This window comes from Rhopalosiphum padi, chromosome 2 (assembly GCF_020882245.1).
Source record: "Rhopalosiphum padi isolate XX-2018 chromosome 2, ASM2088224v1, whole genome shotgun sequence".
Lineage (NCBI taxonomy): Eukaryota > Metazoa > Arthropoda > Insecta > Hemiptera > Aphididae > Rhopalosiphum > Rhopalosiphum padi.
Window position 1 is genome coordinate 65,104,337 of NC_083598.1, and position 23,596 is coordinate 65,127,932.

Here is a 23,596-nt window from a genome sequence, read left to right on the forward strand (position 1 = left end):
TCCAAAATGTAAACATTTTTTTAAATTTAAAATGTAGCCTTTGTATATACTTATTATTCCTACGTTATTTGCTTTATGAATCTTAATGCTGCACATAATAAATCTATTTATTTTCGACCAAACAATTGACATCAATTGTTCTACAACTATAGTATCACTATAGTATATGTTATAATATATACCTATACAGTACACATATTGATATATTCATAGGAAGTTTATAATTATAGTACATGTTTAGGAATAAGGGGAAGTACTGGAGAGAATATAGTTCTCTATCCACTATTGTTGACTTATAATCGCGGTTCTAAATGGAGAGAAAACTTGACGTACATAGAAAAAATATATTTAAAGTTTAATGTCTGAATATTATAATTTATATCACATTTACTATTATTGTACGACGTACAATATATAGGTACACATTATATTTATTTTGTATAAATTGAAAATTAACATATTATTTAAAAAATTAAAACTACATTCTGAGCATAAGGTTTATATTAAATTGTTCGATTTTATATAAAAATAAGAGTTTTTGTATCTTTTAGGTAATGCAATAGAATAGTATTTCTAAAGGAAAAATAAGTATATAGTAGGTATATATAGATGTTAAATGTATATGATGAGGGTATTAAATTAATTGAAAACTAGTGTCGTGTGTATGTGTGTGTAATACTTCATTCAGATTCGCGTTTTTAAAATACAATGGTTTATTAATTATTATAAATTATATTTATATATTTATATATAGTTTGCGTTGATGCATGAGAGGAGCGAAACAATAATAGGTTTCTGATACATGATTTAGGATTTGTTAAATCAATCAAATAAATAGTTGTTATGTTAAAATATAAATAGGAATTTACTGCAAGTGTTTTAGACGTGTTAGTGTTACTTAAATGTGTTATTTATATGCAGTATGTAAAAAACTATGAAGGTAATACAAGTCATAGGTATTATATAGGGACACATGAACATTGCATTTGTATTATGTAGATTATATAAATATTATATATTTATATTATTATTTATTACAAATAACACTTAAAAGATAAAATAATTAAAACGTATCATATAAATTGTACGATATACATATACATAGAATCGATCATAACATTTACAATTTTAAAGTTTTAAACAAAAATAATTATTCTATAGGAATTAAAACATTTAAAAAGTTTACAATACAATAACGTCAATAACTATATACAATACAATAATTATTTATATTTGGAATGATTTTTGTGTATTATAAACGTTATTTTATCCACTGCTATTCCTCTCTATATTTTCCTTCGAATTCTATTAGTTGACTAATAAATCCTGTATTTGGATTTATACAAGGTCTGCATTTGGCTACGTGGCGATATGCACTATTCATGGTCATACCACGATATTTGATCAAGTATGCTATGCAAAAAGCAGCTGATCTGCTCACTCCAGCTGCACAATGTATTATTGTCGTACCTCCAGAAATATATTCCTACAAAAAATAAAAAAAATAGAATGTATTGTTAATAAATTATTGATAAAGGTATACATAATAGTTAATATTATTGATGTTTTTTTATAATAATTCTACTATTAATAATATTTTTTAATGTAACATTATAATAAGGCGTTTATTCTTTTAAAATAATTTTGTATAATAACTAATAATTTTGTTTTTTAGACATCTCGTCGTCTGTCATTAAAAGTAAAAACGGAAATAGAACCTTCCGTTTCTCACGGTTACAGTTTTACAGCCATATTATGTACATAACTGTTGTTTACTTCTAAATTAAGCTGACATATAAGTATTACCTGACCATTCTTTCTACGAAATTTATAAATACACCCAATGTTTGTTTTTTACAAGTCACAATCCTATAAATATCTACCTCTTGATTTTCATTTTTTTTAAAGTTTCTGGCAGAAACTTTTCAAAATACCGTTGACAGCCATTTTTGTTTTTTATCTGACAACAGCTTATTTTCCGGTTTTCAGTGCGTTTTCTTTCATGCTCGTTTGACGGGCTACCGGCCCATAGGAATTGCATACCGGGATGGACGCCAAGCGATTAATCCTACGTGTTCCCCCTGGCCTATATTCAATACTCGCAAATGTATCACATATGTGTACATATTTTTGTTTATGTATATAGCCGTTAAGGTAATTTTGATAATTTATATTGCATTTTAATTCAACACCTGTTTCAGTGTTTGAATAAATATTTCTATAAATATGATAATTCATAATTAGATAACATTTAAAATTTTAAAATTTTTGATAGCGTTTCTAAAATATTAACTTATACAATTAATTATTATGAATAGTTTTAAGTTTTTAATTTTCCAAAGTTTTTTTTTAAACAAAAAATAACTAAAATTATTTAATGATAACCCATTATTAAGATATAACCAATAAACAATATTGGAGTTTATGTAACTGTGTTATATTAATATATTGTAAAATAAAGTGTCAAATAAAAATAATTGTTATCATTTTTGGAAGATAAGATGAACTTAATTTTTAAAATAAAAACATTTTATTAATCATGTAAATCATGTAAAGACGAAAACTATTGTAGATTTATTACATTTACGTTGTTTTATTTTAATATTGTGTCAATTTATTTTAATAATATAGCAGATTGTTGTTATTATTCTTTGTACCTATTAATTAAATTGAAAGTTAATAAATTCACAATATTATTTTATGTCAAATTTTATGACACAGGACTTAGTTGCTTGGATAGTTGGATTTTGCATAGCATTAAAAAATGTTTATTCATTAGCACTTAAAATAAACTTATTAATTTGGTGTCGGGCTGGAACTCCATTCAGCATTTACGTTTCCAAATAGTTCCACTCTATTTTTAGATATGTACATAATCGCATATTTCTTCAAAAGGAATTATTCGTACCCATAAATTAGAAAATATGCGTAGCAAATAAAAATGCGTATAAAACGTTAAATTATCATTTGAAATCACACATGAAAAATATTGACGTGATAATCCGCCTATAATAGTTTCAAGCTTTTTTTTATACCTATAATAAATGCAATTCACCATCAATACCTATCTATGAGTATAATGTATCAACTATTGTACGTATTATAAAGTGTGATCACTGTGATCAATTATATTTTACGACTATTTATACTAGTGCACATATATAAATATAACTTAGGTACTCCCCTATAACTACTATAACTATTGACTTTACGTATGTTTATAGAAAACGAATTTTGTTTGGTTTCAGGTGTATCGGTGGTCTGAATAGTTGAAAATAGTTTGTATCATCGATACATATGGATAATACCGATTAGTTAATAGGCATATTGTAATGTATATACCTGGTGTATGAGATCGGTAACCGTGTCCATGTGTGGTCCGAGGTCGGTAACCGGGGTGTCCGCCACCGGTACCTTGTGGTACCTGTGCACGGTGTCCGGTAGCGGTGTGTCGGGCAGTTCGCAGGCGCAATTGATCAGGCACGTTGGCCGAAGCGCGGCCACCGTCTCCTTATCCGTGTAAATGGACAGAGCCCCGCAGAGAGCCAGTCCGGGACAAATTGGTGACACGCTAAATCTACAAAGGTAAAAACATTATGTTATTAACACATTATAATATCATTCGGTTAAATATGTAATCGAAATCTTAAAATCAAAAAAATGTCCACTTCGCGTAATCAAATTAAGTGGGTGTTTTTTTCAAATATATATTTTTTTTTTTTGGCGGGAAATATTTCACTGTATATTATTATGTTATTGTATAACGACGTTATTGAGTACTCACAAGTCCGATCTGTCGAGAACGATGGCGGATCCGCCGTTGACGGGGACCCTGTTGTTACGTCGGTCGTGCGGTAGATCCGCGGATCGCGGCGAATACCTGCCCAGTAATACTGCAGTGCTGGCCATGATGTCCGCAGTCGGCTGTTTCGAGAATGCGGATGGACACGAGCTTTTATAACACTCACTCCTCCGGTGCAACGCGCGCGACGCCGTGCCGTAGTTGACGACCGCCGCGCACTCGTGCGGACCAATGTGCCGCCGCGGTTGTTGATGTTGTTCTTCTTGCAATAATAATAATTATTATTATTGTTATTTTAAATTTTTGTTTTTGTTATTCGACCGACTTATGACCGACAGTTACCACTACCACTGTTACGTTCACTCAGTGTGCATGTAATGTAGTAATTCATCATAATTATTACTATTACTACTATATTACACGGACCTGCACCGGCTGCACCGATAACTTTGACCCTGTTATGTGGTTAGTTCGCAGAGGAAGTATAAGAAGTTCGATTAGTATTGTAACATTTCCGCTGCGTGTTATCGTTACGATTATGATGTTATGCATATCGAGGAGGGTTGAATATTTTTTTTCAAAGTCGAATACAGTTTCTGTGTAAACCGACTTCCGAGTAGATATTATCATACTACGGACAAATTTAATTAATTTAATTTAATGGTAATTCATTCTGTTTACAGTAAACAACTTTAAGGTTTATTTTCAAGAATTAATTCCAAATTCTAATATTACTGTGATTATATAAATATTCAGTGATAGAACGATATAAACGTCAAACGTCAAACGACATTATATTTATATATTTGTCTTATATCGTCATAATATTTATAATATTCTTAGAACTGATAAAGGGTGTTATTATTGGTATTCATATGCATTCAACAATTAGTTGTTGTAAATTTAAGATACAATTTCGAAAGTCAAGAACAAATTTAATTGCACATGAAAGTGTACTTGTGAGATAAGAATGATAATAAGATAACTAATAAAACCACGAGAAAAAACAATAAATTAATTGTATGCACATTTTAAAGTTTTCAACAACTTATAATATTACAAGGAGTTTCGTTGTTTTATAGGTAATTTTAGTTCGAATATACAAATAGGTATAGGTATTAAATAACAGTAAGATTGAGTATATTATCTAATTTATTTTTAATTTTAGTATTGGAAATTTGGAACTCAGTCCAATCGTATTTTCGAATACCTTTGTTTCAAAATAGTTTATATAATAATACAACAATATGTAAATTCGTTACGTCCTGAGTTGTTATTTTTATTTTATTTTTTTCACACTTCACATTTGCCATTCTACAGGTTGTTTATCATTGTTTCTTTGTGTTTTTCTTGGTAGCTGTTTTGTAGTGCCGATAAATACATTTTAAAATCTACCTACAAAGTTAACGAAAACTATTTTTAGCTAAGACAATACAATGCGTTTAAACAAGATCAATATGATCATCATTGTGATTTCAGTGGATCACGTACTCAGAATAAGCCCTATAAGTTCTAACTTTTACTGTATAGCAGTTTTTTTCCCATATATATATGTGGTAGAGTCGCGTTGAATTCCAAACGTTTCAACATCACGAAAATCATAACGCGGTTATAATGTCATGTATAATATATTTATATAAAGATTGTATAACTATTTAGGTTACTGGATTTCGGAAAGGAATGTTTCGTGACGATCGCCGTGAATGGAATTCGTCGCGCGGGGGAGAGCCGCGGCGTGAGCAGATGAGGTCTCGGGAGCTTTAATATTGCGCGGCGGCGTTCGACGTTGTAAAATATTATACGCAATGCGTGTATATACTATATGTATAGTATATATGTATATACGCGGAATCCACCAACGGTACGGCGGCGGTGCAATAGGTGTTTCGTATTTTTGGCGCAATTCACACGGCCGCCACCTCTATATCGCCGCCGACGCCGCGAGGCCGCAAAGAATGCGTCGACAAAAATAGAGCGCCGCGTTCTCCCCCGCTTGTCCGCGCGGCCTCGTCCGACCCCGAATTGTTTGCATATTTTCCGCATGACATGTTCTTGTTTACCAAAGTTGACCCCGTAAGCTCCATTCCGACCGTTACTCGTATTCGCATGCTCGTTCGCCGAGCGGAATGTGAGCGGACTCGGCGTTTTCCCTCCGAATAATTAAAAATTATATCGTCCAACCCTACTGACTTATGTTTTTGTATTTATATAAAATACCTACCTATGTAACGCTTAAACGGGTATAGGTTTATCTGTGATGCGTTTCGTTTGAATCCATAACTCTATCGATAAATCGCGACTTAAAGTGTCATAGCGTACACAATATGGATCTGCATATTGGTACCTATATAATACCTATGCGTTATTAAGTAGGTAGATAATAGATATACTGTATATGTGTATGTTTAGACTATAGATGAATTTAGTAGATTCAAAATTCGTATTTAATGCTACGAGAATAATAGTAATCCATTATCTAAATGCATTTGTATTAATATAATACATTTTAATGAATCAAAAATTTGACTTTAGAAATAATATGCACGTCATGACTCATACGTATACACTATACAATATACATAAATGACAAAATCTATATACGTTATTATTTATATATTATGTATCAGTATAGGTGCTGTTTAAAATTGCAGCTTCTATTACAGTTGCAGTTGCAGTTGCAAGCCTTCCAGCTGACAGTTACTGTCAATATTGAAAGCGAGTCAAATATGGAAAATGATATAATAAGAATAACACATTAACGCGTAATTATAAAATATAAAGATGTAGCATCACAATATAACAATGATATAGTGATATAATAATATATTGTCTTAATTTTAAATTTTATTTTAAATTTGTATATATAATGTACAATATATTTTTTAAGTTATGACTATATAGGTCCAGTAGGTCCACGTAAAAATGGTCCAATAAAATATAACAAACTATCTAAAATATTTTTTTTTAAATATTAAATCGAAGATTATTAATTTTAATGGGTTTTGAGCCTTTTAGTGTTCTGTATTTTTGTACTTATAGTTGTATTTATGTTGTAATATACATATGGGATAATAATTTTCAACTTGTAAATTTGGAATAGAAACCATCAGAAATTCAGAGTATTTGTTTAGATTAATAATAATCTATTTTAATTATTAGTGTTAAATATTTAATTAAGGACAGGGGTGGTGCTACACGGGGCAAGGGTGGGAAAGTGCTCCCCTCAAATTTTATTTTTTCCTTCCATTGCCCCCATATAATTTAATGTTAAAAACATGTAAGTATATAATGAAATTGTAAATCATTATTAATTAATTTAAAGAGTTTTTAGACTTAACTTATATTATTTTAAGTTTGATTGTTATATTCATATTAAATATGCTTTTTTGAACATTTAGAAATAAAAAATACTCAATAAAGTTAATACTATAACTGCACATTTTCTAAAATCTCAATAATCTCATACATTAAAACATAAAAAGTTATGTATTGTTAGTTGTTACATACAAATAAAAGAAAACGGAAAGAATTTGAAGTTTTACTGTAACACATTTGTGTCATGTGATAATAATCTAATATAGGTATATTTTTTAATTATTTATTTATAAGGAAATTATTGTTTAGGTTAAGATTTTTAGTTCGTTTTTGTTTTATAATAATTATTGTTTTATTGTTACATGTTCCATATATTTTTATGATTTTGGCTATCAACATACGTCATTTCTGTAGATATTTTTCTAAACAATAATCCCTTATTTACACCATACTTGCTTTAATAATTTAATTTTGACAAAACCACAACCACAATAGTGAAGTTATTGTAGATAGTTAACTTTATCTAATACTATATTTGTAAATAAATTAATGGGCATCTATATATTAAGAGTACCTAAATGAGTTAAATATGTTATCATTGTATACATATTTTATATTAAATTTTTAATTCCCTAAACTTCTATTATGGTATATTATATAATGATTACACGTTTAAATTCGAATGTAGAGATGAATGTACCCTTTATTTAGTAATATCACTGAACTATAGTTTACTATTTTAATGTTATATAACAGGGGTGGGCCACTGACGGCCCGCGAATCTTTTTTCTCTGGCCCGCACTACATTTTCGAATTACATCATACAATTTCAAAGTCAATCGTCTATACTCTATGCTACGTCTATGCTAAATTAAAATGCATATTTTGAATGACCTTTTTTTTTGTTGCTCTCTATACTCTGGCTTGCTAAATTTTAATTTTCTAAAAATTGGGCCTCTAATAACTTTTAGTTTCCCATCCCTGTTATATAAAATATACATATATTTATTATTGGGGATGCAAGAGCAAATAACCTTGCGGGTATATATACAGCTTATCTTAGAATCGTTCATAGATATGAGATCAAAAGCAAAAAATTGGTAGAATAAGTGATAAAAATACTATTTTTAAAATAGGTATAATGTCCAGAGGGTTCAATCAATTTTCATAAATTTGGTTTAATTTTGTCGGTGTAAGTCAGAAGAAATGTATTGATATTATATAAATATAAATAATAAATATATGGTATATCTCTTGTGTATTATTTGAGAAGGCTTGTTAAAATTTTTGGAAGGCTTGTAAATTGTTATTGTAAAGTCACTTTATTTTTCCCACTGATTACAACATAATATTCAAATGTTTATTTTTGTTAACCTTGTATATACATAGTTTATACAAATTTTTAATGACAATTTATGGGACAATTTTAGATATTTATGTAATTCTAAAAAACTTTGTAGCTATACACGTTTTTTGCGTAGGTAAAATCTTTACAATAAAAGTCAGAAAAAAATATTATCACTTTAATCGAAATATCTATTTTCTCTTAACTATTGAGTAGCTCACTGTAGCGGTTATGTTAAATGTTAAATGTGAATTCACGATTAAAATCAATTCTAAGCGCAGAAAATTTGTTAGCCTATATCCTGTTAGCCTGCAGTCAACAGTAAAATTCACAATTTTGATGAATTTTGTTAAAACTGGAAATTTAAATCTTTATGAAAATAAATATGTGTTCGGGTACACAAAACATTAATTTTAAATTCTTATAAGGAACGTTTATGAGAAATCCTGTAATAAATGTATTATATTGAATTTTTATTACAAAATAGTTGAAAAATGTTTGCAATGATTATATTTGTTAAAATTTAAAATTCACATGCTTAGGTATAAAAAAATTACTGTCATGTATTTTTGATATTTATTATTGTTATAAGAAAAACTTATGAAAACCATTGTATTTAATGGTCAAGTTTATTTACTTACAAACAAACATATTATTATGAATAAGTTAACTAAAAAAAAATCAAAAATCGAGCTTTATAGCTCTTACTCCTAAAATTATATCATGTCTTAAAAATTCATATAAATGAATATTTGTTGACATTTTTATTAATTTTCAAATTTTCAAGATAATTCGTTTTTGAATTATTAATAAAAATAAAATTAATTTTGTTAAAAAATAATTTTGCGTGTCCTTTTTCCTGAATGTTTTGAAAAGTATTAGAAAATGTTTTCTTTTAAACCACTAAACTACAAAGTAAATCCAATTTACTATTAGAAGACACTTTAAAAATCGAAAATCAATGCATTTCATACCTATAAAAAGTGTTTTCAGATACAAAAAAAATATTCATAATTTTACAACACTTAAAACCAATAATATATATGAGATTTATCTTTCCGCTCAGAATCTAAAATTAGTAAAAAAAAGTATATAGTTCATCTTGGATATACATTATACATAGGTAACTAACAAAATCAGAAACTGAACACTTATAAATTACACAGATGGTACATATTTAAATTTAGTTAAAACAAATAATATTCTACAGTTATTTAGTTCCTTAAACAAACACAAGATCTTTGAATTAACTTGTTAAAATAATACACTGTTATTTAATTGTATTTTTGTAACTATTACCGTCTATTTTTTATTTTATTTATTTAGCTTTACTTTATATAAAAAATAACACATTATTCATTGACAATTTGGTTTATTAAAAAATCATTTATTTTTCGAAATTTTAACGAGTATGTAATATTGGAATTTTAAAAAACATTTTATTTTTAAATGTTATATAAATATAAAGTATATAATATATATTATATAAAATATAAATCATACATTATAAATATGAATTTTAGCTCTAGCACATTTTATTTCAATTTACTAGACGAGGTCGGAGGTAGGTATATTATTGTATGATGATTAATGACAATACATATTGGAATAAACTATGGATAAATCTGAGATTATCACACGTGCTCCAGAGTTTTCGATGCACTACCAATTTTTTATTTTATTATTTTATCAATTCAAAAATAAAAGTAATTATAATACTAAAAAATGTATTAATGTTATTAATTTGTAAGTCAACACCGACATACCGTAGAACAATAATGTGATTAGGTTTGTGGTATAGAGAGCTTACAATTATTCTAAATTTTTTAAATAAACAATATTATGTATAACATAATGGCGAAACACACACCACAAAAACACATAGGTACTTTGTAAAACCATTACATTCTTATCCCACTCATAATCTAAAATATTATATGACAATATTATAACTTTATATAGCTATATTATTGTATATTTTTATTAGTAATTACATCTTCCGGCAATGCATCTGTAATGTTATTTTAATTTTGAATTTCTTAAATTTAAAATTTAACTCTTTTATACATTTTCACGTTTCTGTTTATTCATCATAGTCAACGCTGATTATATGAGACTAGGATATCCACTACTCATGTGGCGCCTTTATTCTGCGATATTCTTGCCAACAATTTTATTAATGTGATTCAAGTTTTCAAAAAAAAAAAAAAAAAAAATGGGCAGTATTACAAATTAATCACTCAGTAACAACTTATATATTACATATACTTCAAAATTTGTTGTACTCATAATTTAAACTTTTATTCTAATAATAATTGAATAAAATAAAGGTAGGTAGTGTGCAAACATAATATACAACTTTAGATTTTAAACAGTTTTGTATATAGTATTGTATAATAGTAGTATAATAATATTGTACAAAATTAATTTTGCTTAACTAAACTGGTAATACTATATCTACTGCTAGGATCTGTCATACATCTTAACAAAAATGCTACAATATTTTTATATAATTTCAATATAGATTAAAAATGTTATATCAATTTAGAAGTTTCATATTATAATTATTAATTACTTATTATATTTTCGAGAATCATTATAATTTATAAATATAGAATTGTTGAAAAAAAAAGAAAGAATTAGAAACAGAATATTAATTGAATATAAGAACTAAAAACTAAGATTATCTTCATACATTTTTCAGTGTCAAACACACAGTTTGTGATCTAAACAATTAAAACTCCTTATAGAATAGTTTCTATAATATTCTTAGTAGTAATTTATAAATTAAGAAACTAAATAATTACCTATGTAAATTCTTACTTCATGGCACATGTGTATGTTTGTTTTTATTTTTCTATGTTACAATGCATACCAATTGTACGTTTATTTAAACATGCATCCAAATATGGTTTAGTTGATAGAGTTCATCACACTCGTGGAAAGTTTCATAATATCTAGGTGCTTACAGTAAAATAAGTAATAACAAAAAAATTTTGAGAATATTCGCTTATCAAAAATTAGTCGCATGCCTACGCTAACCTTTTTTTTTTAAATTCTACAGTAAGAAAAACCTACCAAGAATCTTGTATTAGATTTTCAAGCATAGGGTATTAAAATTAAAAATATACCTATTTAACAAAATAATCTATTATTATTTTATATTTTAACCACAGAATTTTAAATACTGAATTACTAAGTGCTCCAGTTTTTGACATTATAATTACTTATTAGATTACTAAACGTTTTTAATGTTTTTTAAATCAGTATAAATTACATAAAACTGACAGAATTAATTACTTTTATTTAGTGGTTTATGGTTTTTTGAGTGAGGCAATAAAATATTATAATAAAGTGTGTATTAATAAACGTTTGAACTAGTAAATAATTGCGTTTAACTGCGTTTCTATACCGAGTACTTTTCACAAATTGACAAAATTTAAGTACAATTTATTTTTTAGATTTTATCTTAAATAAACGTAAAATCTTAAAACAGTACAATTTTAGTGTCACCTACTAGATGTTTAAAAATAATTTATAATGTGTAGGTGTTTTAATGCGCATCTGAAGTACTTCAGCAATGATAAAAGTGCATTACGCTTTATTTCATTGTACACTTACATTTCACTACATTTATTTTTGTAAAGTAACCAAAAAGACTAAGAGTAGGTCATTATAAAATAACACTATGAATATGTACTCCTTAATCACGCATATAAACTCATAAGAAGTCATAAAAAGAGTGTCAAACGTTTTACTTTTTATGAAAAACAAAATGTTTTATTTATTCTTCATTATCATAAAATTATCCCTGAAAATAAATTTTTAATATATTATGATAATGACATTTTCACGGATTACAAAGTCTATTTTTTTGTTATGTCATTAATTTAAAAATTGTATTACCTATATTAAAATAAAACATATGTTTCTACATAATATTATCAATACTATAATGTTATTATAGTACTTATCGTTTATAGTGATAAGTAGTGATGGGTCGAACTCTGATTTTTTAAATCGAACCGAACTTGAACCGAACTTTAAATTATTTTTTCGAACTCGAACCGAACCGAACCTTCATATTTTCTACCGAACCGAACCGAAACGAACCTAGAATCATTTTAAGTCGAACTCGAACTCGAACTCAATATTTTTTATCATTATTATTATAAATGATACATAAGGTGCCTGTTACAGTTTATAACTTTCTATCGCCAATAGTCTAATTATTTCTAAAAAATGATTATCAATTTTTATTTTTTTTAAATAAATTTTGAAGAATTGTACAAATATTTGGTCTCTGAACTATCGTGGTCAGTAAGTCAGGTTCGACAAATATTTTCAAGTTCGATTTTCGAACAGTAAAAGATGTTTGATAGTTCGGTTCGAATTTTTTTCGTGCCGAGTTCGAATTTCGAACCGAACCGAACATCAAGGGTTCGGTTCGGTTCGGTTCGAGATTCGAACAGTTCGACCCATCACTAGTGATAAGTAACTCGTTGCATCAAAATTGATAGCAATAGTTAAGTTAAGCAGCTATATAAGTACTACGGAAATAAATATCTTTCAAATCAAGTCAACTTTTAATTCACTTATCAACGACTCCGGCCTTGAAAATTGAAAATTGTTGGACATATTAATTTTCTTTGAACGATGTAAGAGCGTTTCCGGACATTGCATTGGAATGTGATGCTACCGTTAGCGTTGGTGTAAGCACGTGCCGACACTACCGACTAAAAAAACTAGAAAAAGGTATAAAATTGTATCATGTTTTTGGACTATATCCAAAGCGATGTGACGTGTCGGTGGCGACGGCTGGTAGCAGCATACATGCAGACAGAAATGTATTCCTGAGAAATAATAAATCGACATCAATTGGTGGCCAACAAGGGGATGGTTTATTTGGCTCTAGTCAACCGTGACGGTAATTATACACTACACTACTACAGTACTACAGGTGCAGTGCAGTTTTTGTATATATAATTGTATGTAAGCCGGTACATAATAATATAATGTAGATAAATAAGTATGTATAATATATATTATATTTATATTATTTGTGCGATGTTCTCTCATTTCATAATAATAATATTTTTTAGCAGTCTTACCTTTATTGTTTCACTATGCCTATATTGTATTTTACATTAATGATTTTATTTTAGTCGCTCAGTCAATATGGTTTTGGTTCTATTTATTTCAGTCTCTTTCAGCATACATTAATAATCCTGAACTGAGTTTGTTACTTACAAGTTTAAGCCATAAATCGCATAGTATATTAAAATACGCAATTATATGTGCAAATGTGCAATATTACAACGATAAATATTGTTTATGAATAATAATTTATGTCGTATAACTCGTAAGAAAATAATATAATTATTAAAACAAATGTGTATTAATAACATACACATATCATATAGGTATATATTGATATGCTGTTATAAGCACATATATATAAGCCACCCTAGAATGTTTGACTATTTTGAAATATTTACATTATTTTATTGTTTTGGAGTTATTATTAACTGTATCTATATACTTCAAAACAATTGAATAATCTTTTAGTAATATATTTTTGTATATCTATAGTAATTCTATACAAGTTCGTAAGTTAAAATTGTTGGAATTTAGACCAATGGAATATATTATATTATGGATAGACTTGTTTTTAATTTGTATAATCAATTTAAATTCTCGCATATTAAAAATTTTACTAAATTAAATACAATCAAAACCAATAACCAACTATCCTCTATAATTGGTTAATTTCAAAAGAAAACTCAAACGGAAAAAGTGGAGAATCTCGACATAGGCCGCATGTGGAAGAGATCGTTTTGAATCTGTGAAGAATTTTAAGATCACAATATGTGATAATATCTATTTTGACATTTCACTTACTCGTAATCGAATAGTAAGTTTTAAAAGTTTTCCTTTATATGAAATAAAAATTGAATCAACAATTATTTATTCAAATAATTTAACAAAGACGTTTAAAAACAAAAAAGAGTATAGTATAAAATGTTTATCGTCATCTTAGTTTTATACTGTACAATATAGCACCATAAAAATATATAAGCATTTTCAATTCTATTCAAATGTATTAAAGGCGATTTACTACATCAGATGTGTAACTAGTTATGTATGTTTTCAGACAAAAAAAGTCGTATTTTTCAACCGTTCAGTCTTCTTTACGCTTTAAATCTAAAACATTGTAAGTTATTGTCTTCTATAATAATTGCAACAATTAAATCTAAATTTGGTTGGTTTTGTTTAGGTAAATGCAATGTGCACCAATAAATAATAATACTTAGTAAATAGTATTACTGGCTGCTGTTAGTAGTCAAAGATAATCTAAAATAATTTTTACACATTTTGGCAAACATTCTATTTGAACATAAATTATTATTAATTTAAATAAACAAAATTAGAAATAATATACACCATAATGTGTTTTGATGTATGTATGGTCACTTGTCTGGTGCCTCTATTAGACCACTTGGAATTGTGTCCCTGATTTGTTAGCCGGTTTTTATTTTTTAATTTATTAATGAATAATCCATTATGAAGCCATGAAGGTCTTGTTTACACATGTTATAGTATATAATAACTAATGTTTTATATTGTTTCATTTGCTTATTACTAAAAAGTTGTCAAAAAACTTGTGGGCTGATGAAAACTTATTTATTTCATAAATATCTTCACATACTCTGGTCAAGGTTTGTTTTGTAAAAAATGTCTTTTGTCCGTTAAATAATAAGACTATTTTTATTCGTCCTTTTGACTCGATTTTACTGTTAAAATATATTATTGAATTGGCATAAGAATTCAATTTTTATAAATATGTTAAATACAAATTCGTTAAAATTATAAAAACTTGGATCTGTTTTCTATATTGTTGACAATATGTTCTAATTCGATCACTATTCACTTGGTAGTTGGTTCTTATTAATTGTTGTTATGCCAAATCCTAAAGAAATAACATTAGAAAATATTAGGTAAGTTTATTCATAATTTTACAATAATCCTATCAAATAATAATTGTTATGAAGTCATTCATCAATCTAAATTTACTTGTTGACTGTTGTGTAGAAACTTTATAGGTATAATAACTATTATTGTTTATGCACCTGTGACCTGTCTAAATGTATATTGTATTGTAACTTATTGTTATTCATAAATTAATAAACCATAATTTATATTATATTATAAACTGTCCTCAATGCCTAAAAATAAATACCTAATAAATCGTTATTTTATGTGTAAAACTGTGAAATATAAAATATTCAAAAGTATCACTCATACATTTTTAAGAGAGGACTTACATTTTTTAAAACATTCTATAAATATAGATTACAGACTATAGTACATAGATTTTTGGTTAAAATCGTTTAGTAAAGTGTGTAATCAAAGTAATATCTTTAGAACAATTATATATTTTGCAACTAGATCGTCGTATTGTGATTCTAAAATAAATTAAACTTCGTATTATACTATTTTATAATTTCATATTATGAGTACTACCTCCTTAAGAATAAAAATATAAATTAAAAAAAACCTTTTTTGTTAAATTTAACATATCTCACCTGGATAAAATAATTAAAATTGTAATAGAAAATAATATTCGAAAATGTATTTTTCTAATAGTTATATAATATTTATCTTGGCATTCATCAAAAATTCATCGTTACCACTTGTTTTTTTCTATGTATATGCATTTTAATTTAATGCTTTTATTTCTTTTATTTTGTTCAACCATTTAAAGATAGCTGTTATGAGAATAGCACAATCTACTATGACTCTATGAGAATATATTAGTTATCAATTTATTATAATTTAAAAAAGACGTAGGTATATACTTATCGCCAGTATATACCATACAACAATAATTATAATATCATCAACGACATAAACCTCATAGTATATTGTATATTGATTAAATATACAATAATTATTTAATAATACACGCAGTGTTGATAATAAATCATTACATTATACCTATTTAAATTTAATCATTGTGAATATATCTTTTTTGATTATTATTTGTTAGTGCTAGTTATTGATGCATGTATATAATATATATTTATTTATTTTTCAAAGTTAATAATAAGACCGTAGTAGAACATTAAAATACGAAACTTTCAAAAAAAGTAAAAAATGTTAACTATACAAATGTTTATAATGTATATTTATTAATATTATTTGAAAGTACTAACAAATCGTTGTTAGTAAATAGTAATGGAATTGTTAAAAACTATGTGCTGCAAATAGAATAAGGTCCTTATATGGATTGAACTGAATTACTCACACATGCAACTAATACAATTTGTTGTCACTGTAGTAGTTGGCATACAAATAAAATGTTCTCCGATTAATTTATTATTTGACATCTTGACAGTTTAGCTACACAAAGAATTCAGAATGGCACTTTGCCAATGGCATTCTGTTTTTGTTTATTTTTTTTCGATTTTGTCTTGCAGATGACATTCGATGTCCATACACCTATTACTGTTCGCGATAGGTACGATATTATAATTATATGCAATTCTTACTGATTATTTCTAAGTTTAACAGATTACATTAAATTGTCTGTGTTTATTAATCGTATTATCATTTACGATTTACTTATAAAATATTATGTGTTCTTGTTTTTGTTGCTTAACGTCGATGATGATTATTTTACTCTTTGACAACAGTAGATAATAGTATCTTATCATTTGAAAATTATAAAACAAATTAACAAAATACTATAAGTATATTAATTAAGAATTGTGGAAAAAAATCGCCATAAAAAATACCTTTAATAGAAAATCAAATATCTAGTATTAAATTAAATCAATTTATATACTTATGTATAATGAATTAAATGCCCTAAAAACTATCAAAAATATTTAATATATTGTAATAAATCAATACCCCAATAATAAATAAAAATAATTAATATTTTGTGGGTAGAAAGGACATTTTTGAAATAATTTTGAAAGCAATAAGCATGGGCAATTTGATTTTAGTTTTGTCTTCCGCATTCAAATCGTCGATTAGTGTGAATATTCGCCAAATGAGTGTTTTTTTTTAAAAAAAAGATAAACAAATGACACAATTCAATTTCTTTATTTTTTATTGTCTGTTTTTAACTAAATTTGTATATAAATATATAGGAACTAATTTTCTTTATTTAATACCAACTTTTTCCTTTTTCGTATTATATAGGTACCTAACCTAACCTATAGTATACACAATTTTATTAGTTTTTAGGTTCAAGCGATAAGCCAACGGTCCCTTGTGCTCGCTAAAACGTTTGCGGAAACTTCCCATACAATCTTAACACTCACTTAAAAAGACGTTAAATAAGTTTTTTACGACGAAATCGTCTAAAAGTGACGAAGGCCGATAAAATATAAAATAAATATCGGAAATTTAGTTTTTTCGAGCGTAAATTGCTTCAGCTACATATCTAATAACACGTGTAAAGTTTCAGAGTTGAAAAATAAATCCTTCACCTTGAAAACTTGCATACTACTTTTTTTTCTTTAAAAAAGTGGATTTAAGTGTCGTTATAGGTATTAAACATTTGAATTTTTGTGAATTTATTGATATAAAAACAAGGGTCCTACACGGTCCCTTTTGCACGCTACAACATTATTATAGATGCACCACGAGTACACTTCCCTCTTAAAACTACATATATTTAGTTTTTTAGGTGAAAAATGGCAAAAAATGACTAGAGCTGTAATAATAAAAAAAAATCGAAAATATAGTGTTTTTCGCACGTAAAATATTTCGGCTAGATATCTAACAACGCGTGTTAAGTTTTGGAGTTGAAAAATAAATCCTTTACTCCAAAAACGTGCATACGATTTTTTTTCAAAAATGTAGTTTTTAGCGACCTTAGGTATTAAATACTTGGATTTTTGCAATTTTTATGATATAAATAGATAGGCCAACGATACCTTGTGTATGCTACAACGTTTTCTGAACATTTCCGTACGATCTAAAAACACTTAAAAATACGTAAAATCAGTCCCTTGTGCATCACGCTACAGCGTTTTTAGAGGTATATCGTATTAAACTAATTATTTTTTTATTGATCAAGAATTACTATTGACATTATTCGGATAATATATAAATATAGATACATACAGTGGCGTATATAAAAATCAATTTCAGGAGGTTTGAACCCCTAAACCCCCCTATATACGCCAATGGACACATATGTATTATTTTGTACCTATTAAATATAAACGTTGGTAAATAGATGGACATATTTGTATGATAACGTACATCGTAATATTATTAAAAAATGACAATATTTCAATGTTTCAACTTTCAATTGAAGTTAAAAATATGTAATTCACTAATACATAGCTACATTATTATACTTCTATTTTCAGTTTTTTTTTTATCAAAATATAATGTTAATATAATGTCGTCTACATATTATGAATACAAGTTTAATAAGTTTAACACTAGTATAAGTTTATTTTATTTTTACAATTAGCCACCAAGGTTTAAAAAGAATTATTTATCGATTATTTGTCTAATATTTTCTAATTCAATAGTGGTACACATGTTTCAAAAATTATTTAAATGATTCTACCTATAACAAGTTTCTAGGTACATCATTGATTTTATATTCCATTATTATTATTATTATAAGGGTATTAAATTACTTAAATTACTCGGTGATCGTAAACTTCGCACAAAATACAGGTAAACACAATATCACACAAGTAAACTGTGGCGAGTTTTAATCAAGTGAAAATAACGTGTTGGTATTTCTAGCCGAAAATAAAATTGCTGTGATATAATTGAAAAAGTACACAATCATAGAGACTTTAATACGTCAAAAGTGTTGTATAATTTACAAACGGTGCACAACTTAAGTTGTCGAGCGCAATTTATACATTACACCTTTTTAACATATAGATAAAATTTTGGTCGCAGTTTACGTATCCCCAAATTACTACTTAGGTATCTCAGTATCTGGATATTAGATAGGTAGGTTCTTATTTAACATTAATTAATTTAGGTTAATAATTAATATTCAATAGTAAGAAACTAAAGAATCTAAGAATAATAACTATGTTACTTTGTGAGTAAATGGTATATTAATCTTGAGATCAATTTAAGTCATATACTTTTAAGTAATAAAATTACAACAAATATACTAAAATAAATACCTGTCAAATTTTTAATTATTATTAAATTAGCTATTAAGCTATAATAGGTACATATTACTATATTAGATAAGTTCCAAAAATTGTAAAATATATTTTTTCTCTAGATGGAAGGTTTATAATGTCAATCAAAATATTATATAAATATATGATAATATAAAATGTTAGTTATTAATTATAAAATCATTATTCATAATTAAAATTTAATAATATTATATAAGTCATGAAAATAAAAAATATATATTTTGCTTAAATAAACATCAAAAACTCACATTTGTATCAAGTCAGGATGGCCGAGCGGTCTAAGGCGCCAGACTCAAGGTTACCCTTGTCTGTCAAAGCGATGGATAGTTGAGCGTTCTGGTCCTCATCTGAGGGCGTGGGTTCGAATCCCACTTCTGACAAACTTTTTGTATTTTTTTATATAATTATTTATTAACACAAACTTAAAACTTAATTAATAATTTAAATTACTTAATTTATTTTTTAAAACAATATGATGAAATTGTAACAAGATTATTTAATTACTTTTATCTAATGACACACATCTTGAATAATTGGTATAATTTATAATTACGTTAACATAATAAAATTGTATTTCAATAGGCAATAAGTACAACTTTAAAAATAATATTTACGTATAAGGTATACCGTATAGTATACGGCGTATACTATACATATATTTACCATATAATTTATCGTTTATTTATAATTGTTTTATATAATAATCGTAAATTTAAAATTATATTTACAAATAAGTATAAAAATTGTAATTAAGTATAGGTATCTAATTTTTAGAAAAATAAATTACAATAACTAGGTACTGATTTAATCATAAATGGTGGTTGGTACAGACAGTGCTGTAGTGGAGGGTATACGGCGATATACGCAGTATACCTTCTGGTTATTTCTAATGAACTCCGTATACCTTCTGATTGAGGTCATATACTCTAGCTGTTGTAGTGAAATCACCAAATAGTATAAAGAATGAAACCATTAGATTATTATTATTATACCACTATACCAGATAATTTTAAACCCATTTTAAATATACAATCGCATCATTACCATGTTCGACAGCTGAGTGCGAAAGAAGTTTCACTGGTTTCAGCCTTATGAATAATATTATTACACATTTGAGGGCATCACTTTTAATTTCAAACGCATCAAGTTTAATGTTTATTAAAATTAACGGACCACCTATTGAAGTGTTCAACCCAGAAATGTACGTGAGGTCGTGACTAGAAGACCATGGATCAGCTGATGACAACCAATCAAGATTGAGAAGAAATGATTTAACAAAATCAGGATCCTGACAACATTTATGGAATATTTTTCAATAAAATATTATAGTAAAATACTTTAATAAAAAAATTGTTTAGTTTTAATTTTAATTTGTACAAATGTATGTGTGTTGTGTTATATTTACCCTGCACCAAAGTATTCGGTTAGACGATTATGTGTTTTTGCTACCTACTTTAAGAGTTTAAGACACGATACTACCTAATAATAGTATAAATGTTTAATATTATAACTTATAGTAAACCCTCTGTTTTTTTTAGGACTACAGCACTGGGTACATAGTAATTTTGGGTCTCAATACTCTCAACCAAAAAAAACCTTCTACACACTACTAAACACATATATAAACTTAGAATTACCTAGTACCTACCTAAAAGGTTTAAACAGTTACGTTATGTGGATCTTACAAGGTATAGGTACATTTACATATTTAAAAATTAAAATTCAATGTTATTGTGATTTGACATACTTTTTAAATTAATTGTCAATAAATATATTTTTTCCACCCAATGTTTGTGACCGGCATAAAAATATGCGTATTAAAAAATATAAAAACAACGCCACTATACGACCTAAAATATCATCATTGATTATAAATAGTATTTATAAATATAATCAATGATATTATATACATATTTATTTAGTGTATCCAACTATACAAAAATTTTAGTTATGACATATTATGTTTGATAAATTAAACAACAATTTTATTAATTTTGTATCTAATTATTAATAAATACTTATAATATCCTATGAATCTATGATTCCATTGTTTATATTATGTATAATACTATCAGTATTTTTGTCTTTATAAGTTAAAATGTATTAGACAATATTTAATAATTTTATTAAAACTCTATGGTATATTATACTCATACAATTTAATTGTATGACATTTTCGTTAAAAAAAACTGATAGCTCGTAAAATATATGCCTAAATACAATAATTTTCTACCCTTTTACAACATCTAGCAGAGTGGCGCAGTGGAAGCGTGCTGGGCCCATAACCCAGAGGTCCGTGGATCGAAACCACGCTCTGCTAAATACATTTATGCAATTTTTTTCATTCTTAAATTGTATATTTTTATTTTATTTTATATTAGATAATATTATTAAATTATCAACGATAACAATATTCAATGATTACACGTATTTAATATTTTAATACTGGACAATGGATGCGTAAATAACATTAGCCATGCCCATGTTATAATATAGATTATAGAACCATCTGTTAAAAATTAAAATTAAATTTTTTACCTAGTTATGTATATACAATATACACATAGTTATAGTAGATATATTATATTTTATTTATAAGTACCGGTAATGTAAAGATATTGTAAGATGTTATTAATTTCTCAAACTATTAAAATTTGATATCATAGGTAGTAGATCTATTTTATTAAATAATATATATTTTTTTACTATAAATTGACAATCAGTATATTTTCATAAAATATTATAAAAATATGTAAGTAGCCAAGTAGGTATTATATTATATTATATTATATTAAATTATTATAATTTGTAAATAGTTCTGGCTTAATCTGGCATAAGTAAAATTAAATAATTATGTAAGTAATATTAACTAGAAATTAGAACTTTTAAAGCACAACAGAGTTATTAAAAAATCATTATTAAAATTATAAATTAAATGTTTATATAAGATGTTACTAAATGGATAATAATTTGAAACCATTGCTTATAAGCGGCTATGGCGTCCCTATTTTGTATAATTGTTAATAGATATTATTGTATCATGTACTAACATCCAAAATTTTCTCAAATATATTCTATTTTAGTTTTATATATTATATTCTTATTATTTTTATATATCAATTATACTATGGTTATGATTAGGTACTTATGAATGAGATGGCATGATAAAAAGTTATTGAACTTTGAAACATATATCTAATTTTTATTTACCTGACTTTATACAGAAAAATTAGTTCTATTCCAATATATTATATAAAAATAAAAACACAATAATAAAAATTCACAATCTTGATTATGGTTAAAACTTTTTTTTGGTTTGCCACATTTGATTCCTAAGGCGTTTGTTGAGATCATGGCTACTTGTCCAGACGAAAAACAATTTGGGTCATAATATAATATTATATAATATAATTATAATTACATAATATATATATGAGTTACATAAGTACCTAATTATTTTAATATCCTTGCAACCCGGTGGGCAGTGGTAGTACTTCAAGTATCTACATAGTGTATAGAAATACGCATTAAACAATAAACATAATAATATGAAATGTGCACAATTGTAACATAACTAGTAATTACAAAATATTATATAATTTGGGTATTAAAATATTTTTATTTATCGGATATTTATCAGTTTATTACATATATAGCTTTTTATATAACTAAGGTATGTAGTACGTTTCCATCATTAGCAGAGTGGCGCAGTGGAAGCGTGCTGGGCCCATAACCCAGAGGTCCGTGGATCGAAACCACGCTCTGCTAAACATCGTTTTTATATAAATATAAGTAAATTACTTCAATAATTGTGCATTTTTGTGGAAAATAATACAAGTTGAATGTGTGATTTTAACTATTTGTTTTTATTTTTTAACCACTTTTAACTAGTTAATCATGTCTCCGACAGTTTAATCATTTTATATTCTATAG

At 26.5% G+C, this 23,596-nt stretch overlaps 1 protein-coding gene and 3 non-coding genes across 4 annotated transcripts; 3 read left to right on the forward strand and 1 right to left on the reverse strand.

The window, feature by feature from the left end:
• Positions 1 to 347: 347 nt before the first annotated feature.
• LOC132919036 (dual specificity protein phosphatase 14) lies at positions 348 to 4,193 on the reverse strand. The gene is made up of 4 exons (XM_060980389.1): positions 4,145 to 4,193; positions 3,785 to 4,064; positions 3,343 to 3,577; positions 348 to 1,486 (listed from the first exon to the last, which is right to left on the reverse strand). Exons 1-4 carry the CDS (start codon positions 4,191 to 4,193, stop codon positions 1,277 to 1,279), a joined length of 774 nt encoding a protein of 257 aa, XP_060836372.1. The 3' UTR covers positions 348 to 1,276.
• Positions 4,194 to 19,922: 15,729 nt separating this feature from the next.
• Positions 19,923 to 20,043, forward strand: Trnal-caa (transfer RNA leucine (anticodon CAA)). The gene is made up of 2 exons: positions 19,923 to 19,960; positions 19,998 to 20,043. It is a non-coding gene; the product is annotated as a tRNA-Leu (tRNA).
• A 1,868-nt stretch (positions 20,044 to 21,911) lies between these two features.
• Trnam-cau (transfer RNA methionine (anticodon CAU)) lies at positions 21,912 to 21,983 on the forward strand. The gene has a single exon. It is a non-coding gene; the product is annotated as a tRNA-Met (tRNA).
• A 1,376-nt stretch (positions 21,984 to 23,359) lies between these two features.
• Trnam-cau (transfer RNA methionine (anticodon CAU)) lies at positions 23,360 to 23,431 on the forward strand. Its single transcript has one exon. It is a non-coding gene; the product is annotated as a tRNA-Met (tRNA).
• Positions 23,432 to 23,596: the final 165 nt, after the last annotated feature.

Coding starts and splice junctions, on each gene's coding strand:
- LOC132919036 (XM_060980389.1), bottom strand. CDS start 4,193: ATGAATTACTACATTACATGCACACTGAGTGAACGTAACAGTGGTAGT. Junction 3,578..3,784: donor GTTCTCGACAGATCGGACTT/GTGAGTACTCAA, acceptor TTACCTTTGTAG/ATTTAGCGTGTCACCAATTT. Junction 1,487..3,342: donor TTACCGATCTCATACACCAG/GTATATACATTA, acceptor TATTTTTTGTAG/GAATATATTTCTGGAGGTAC.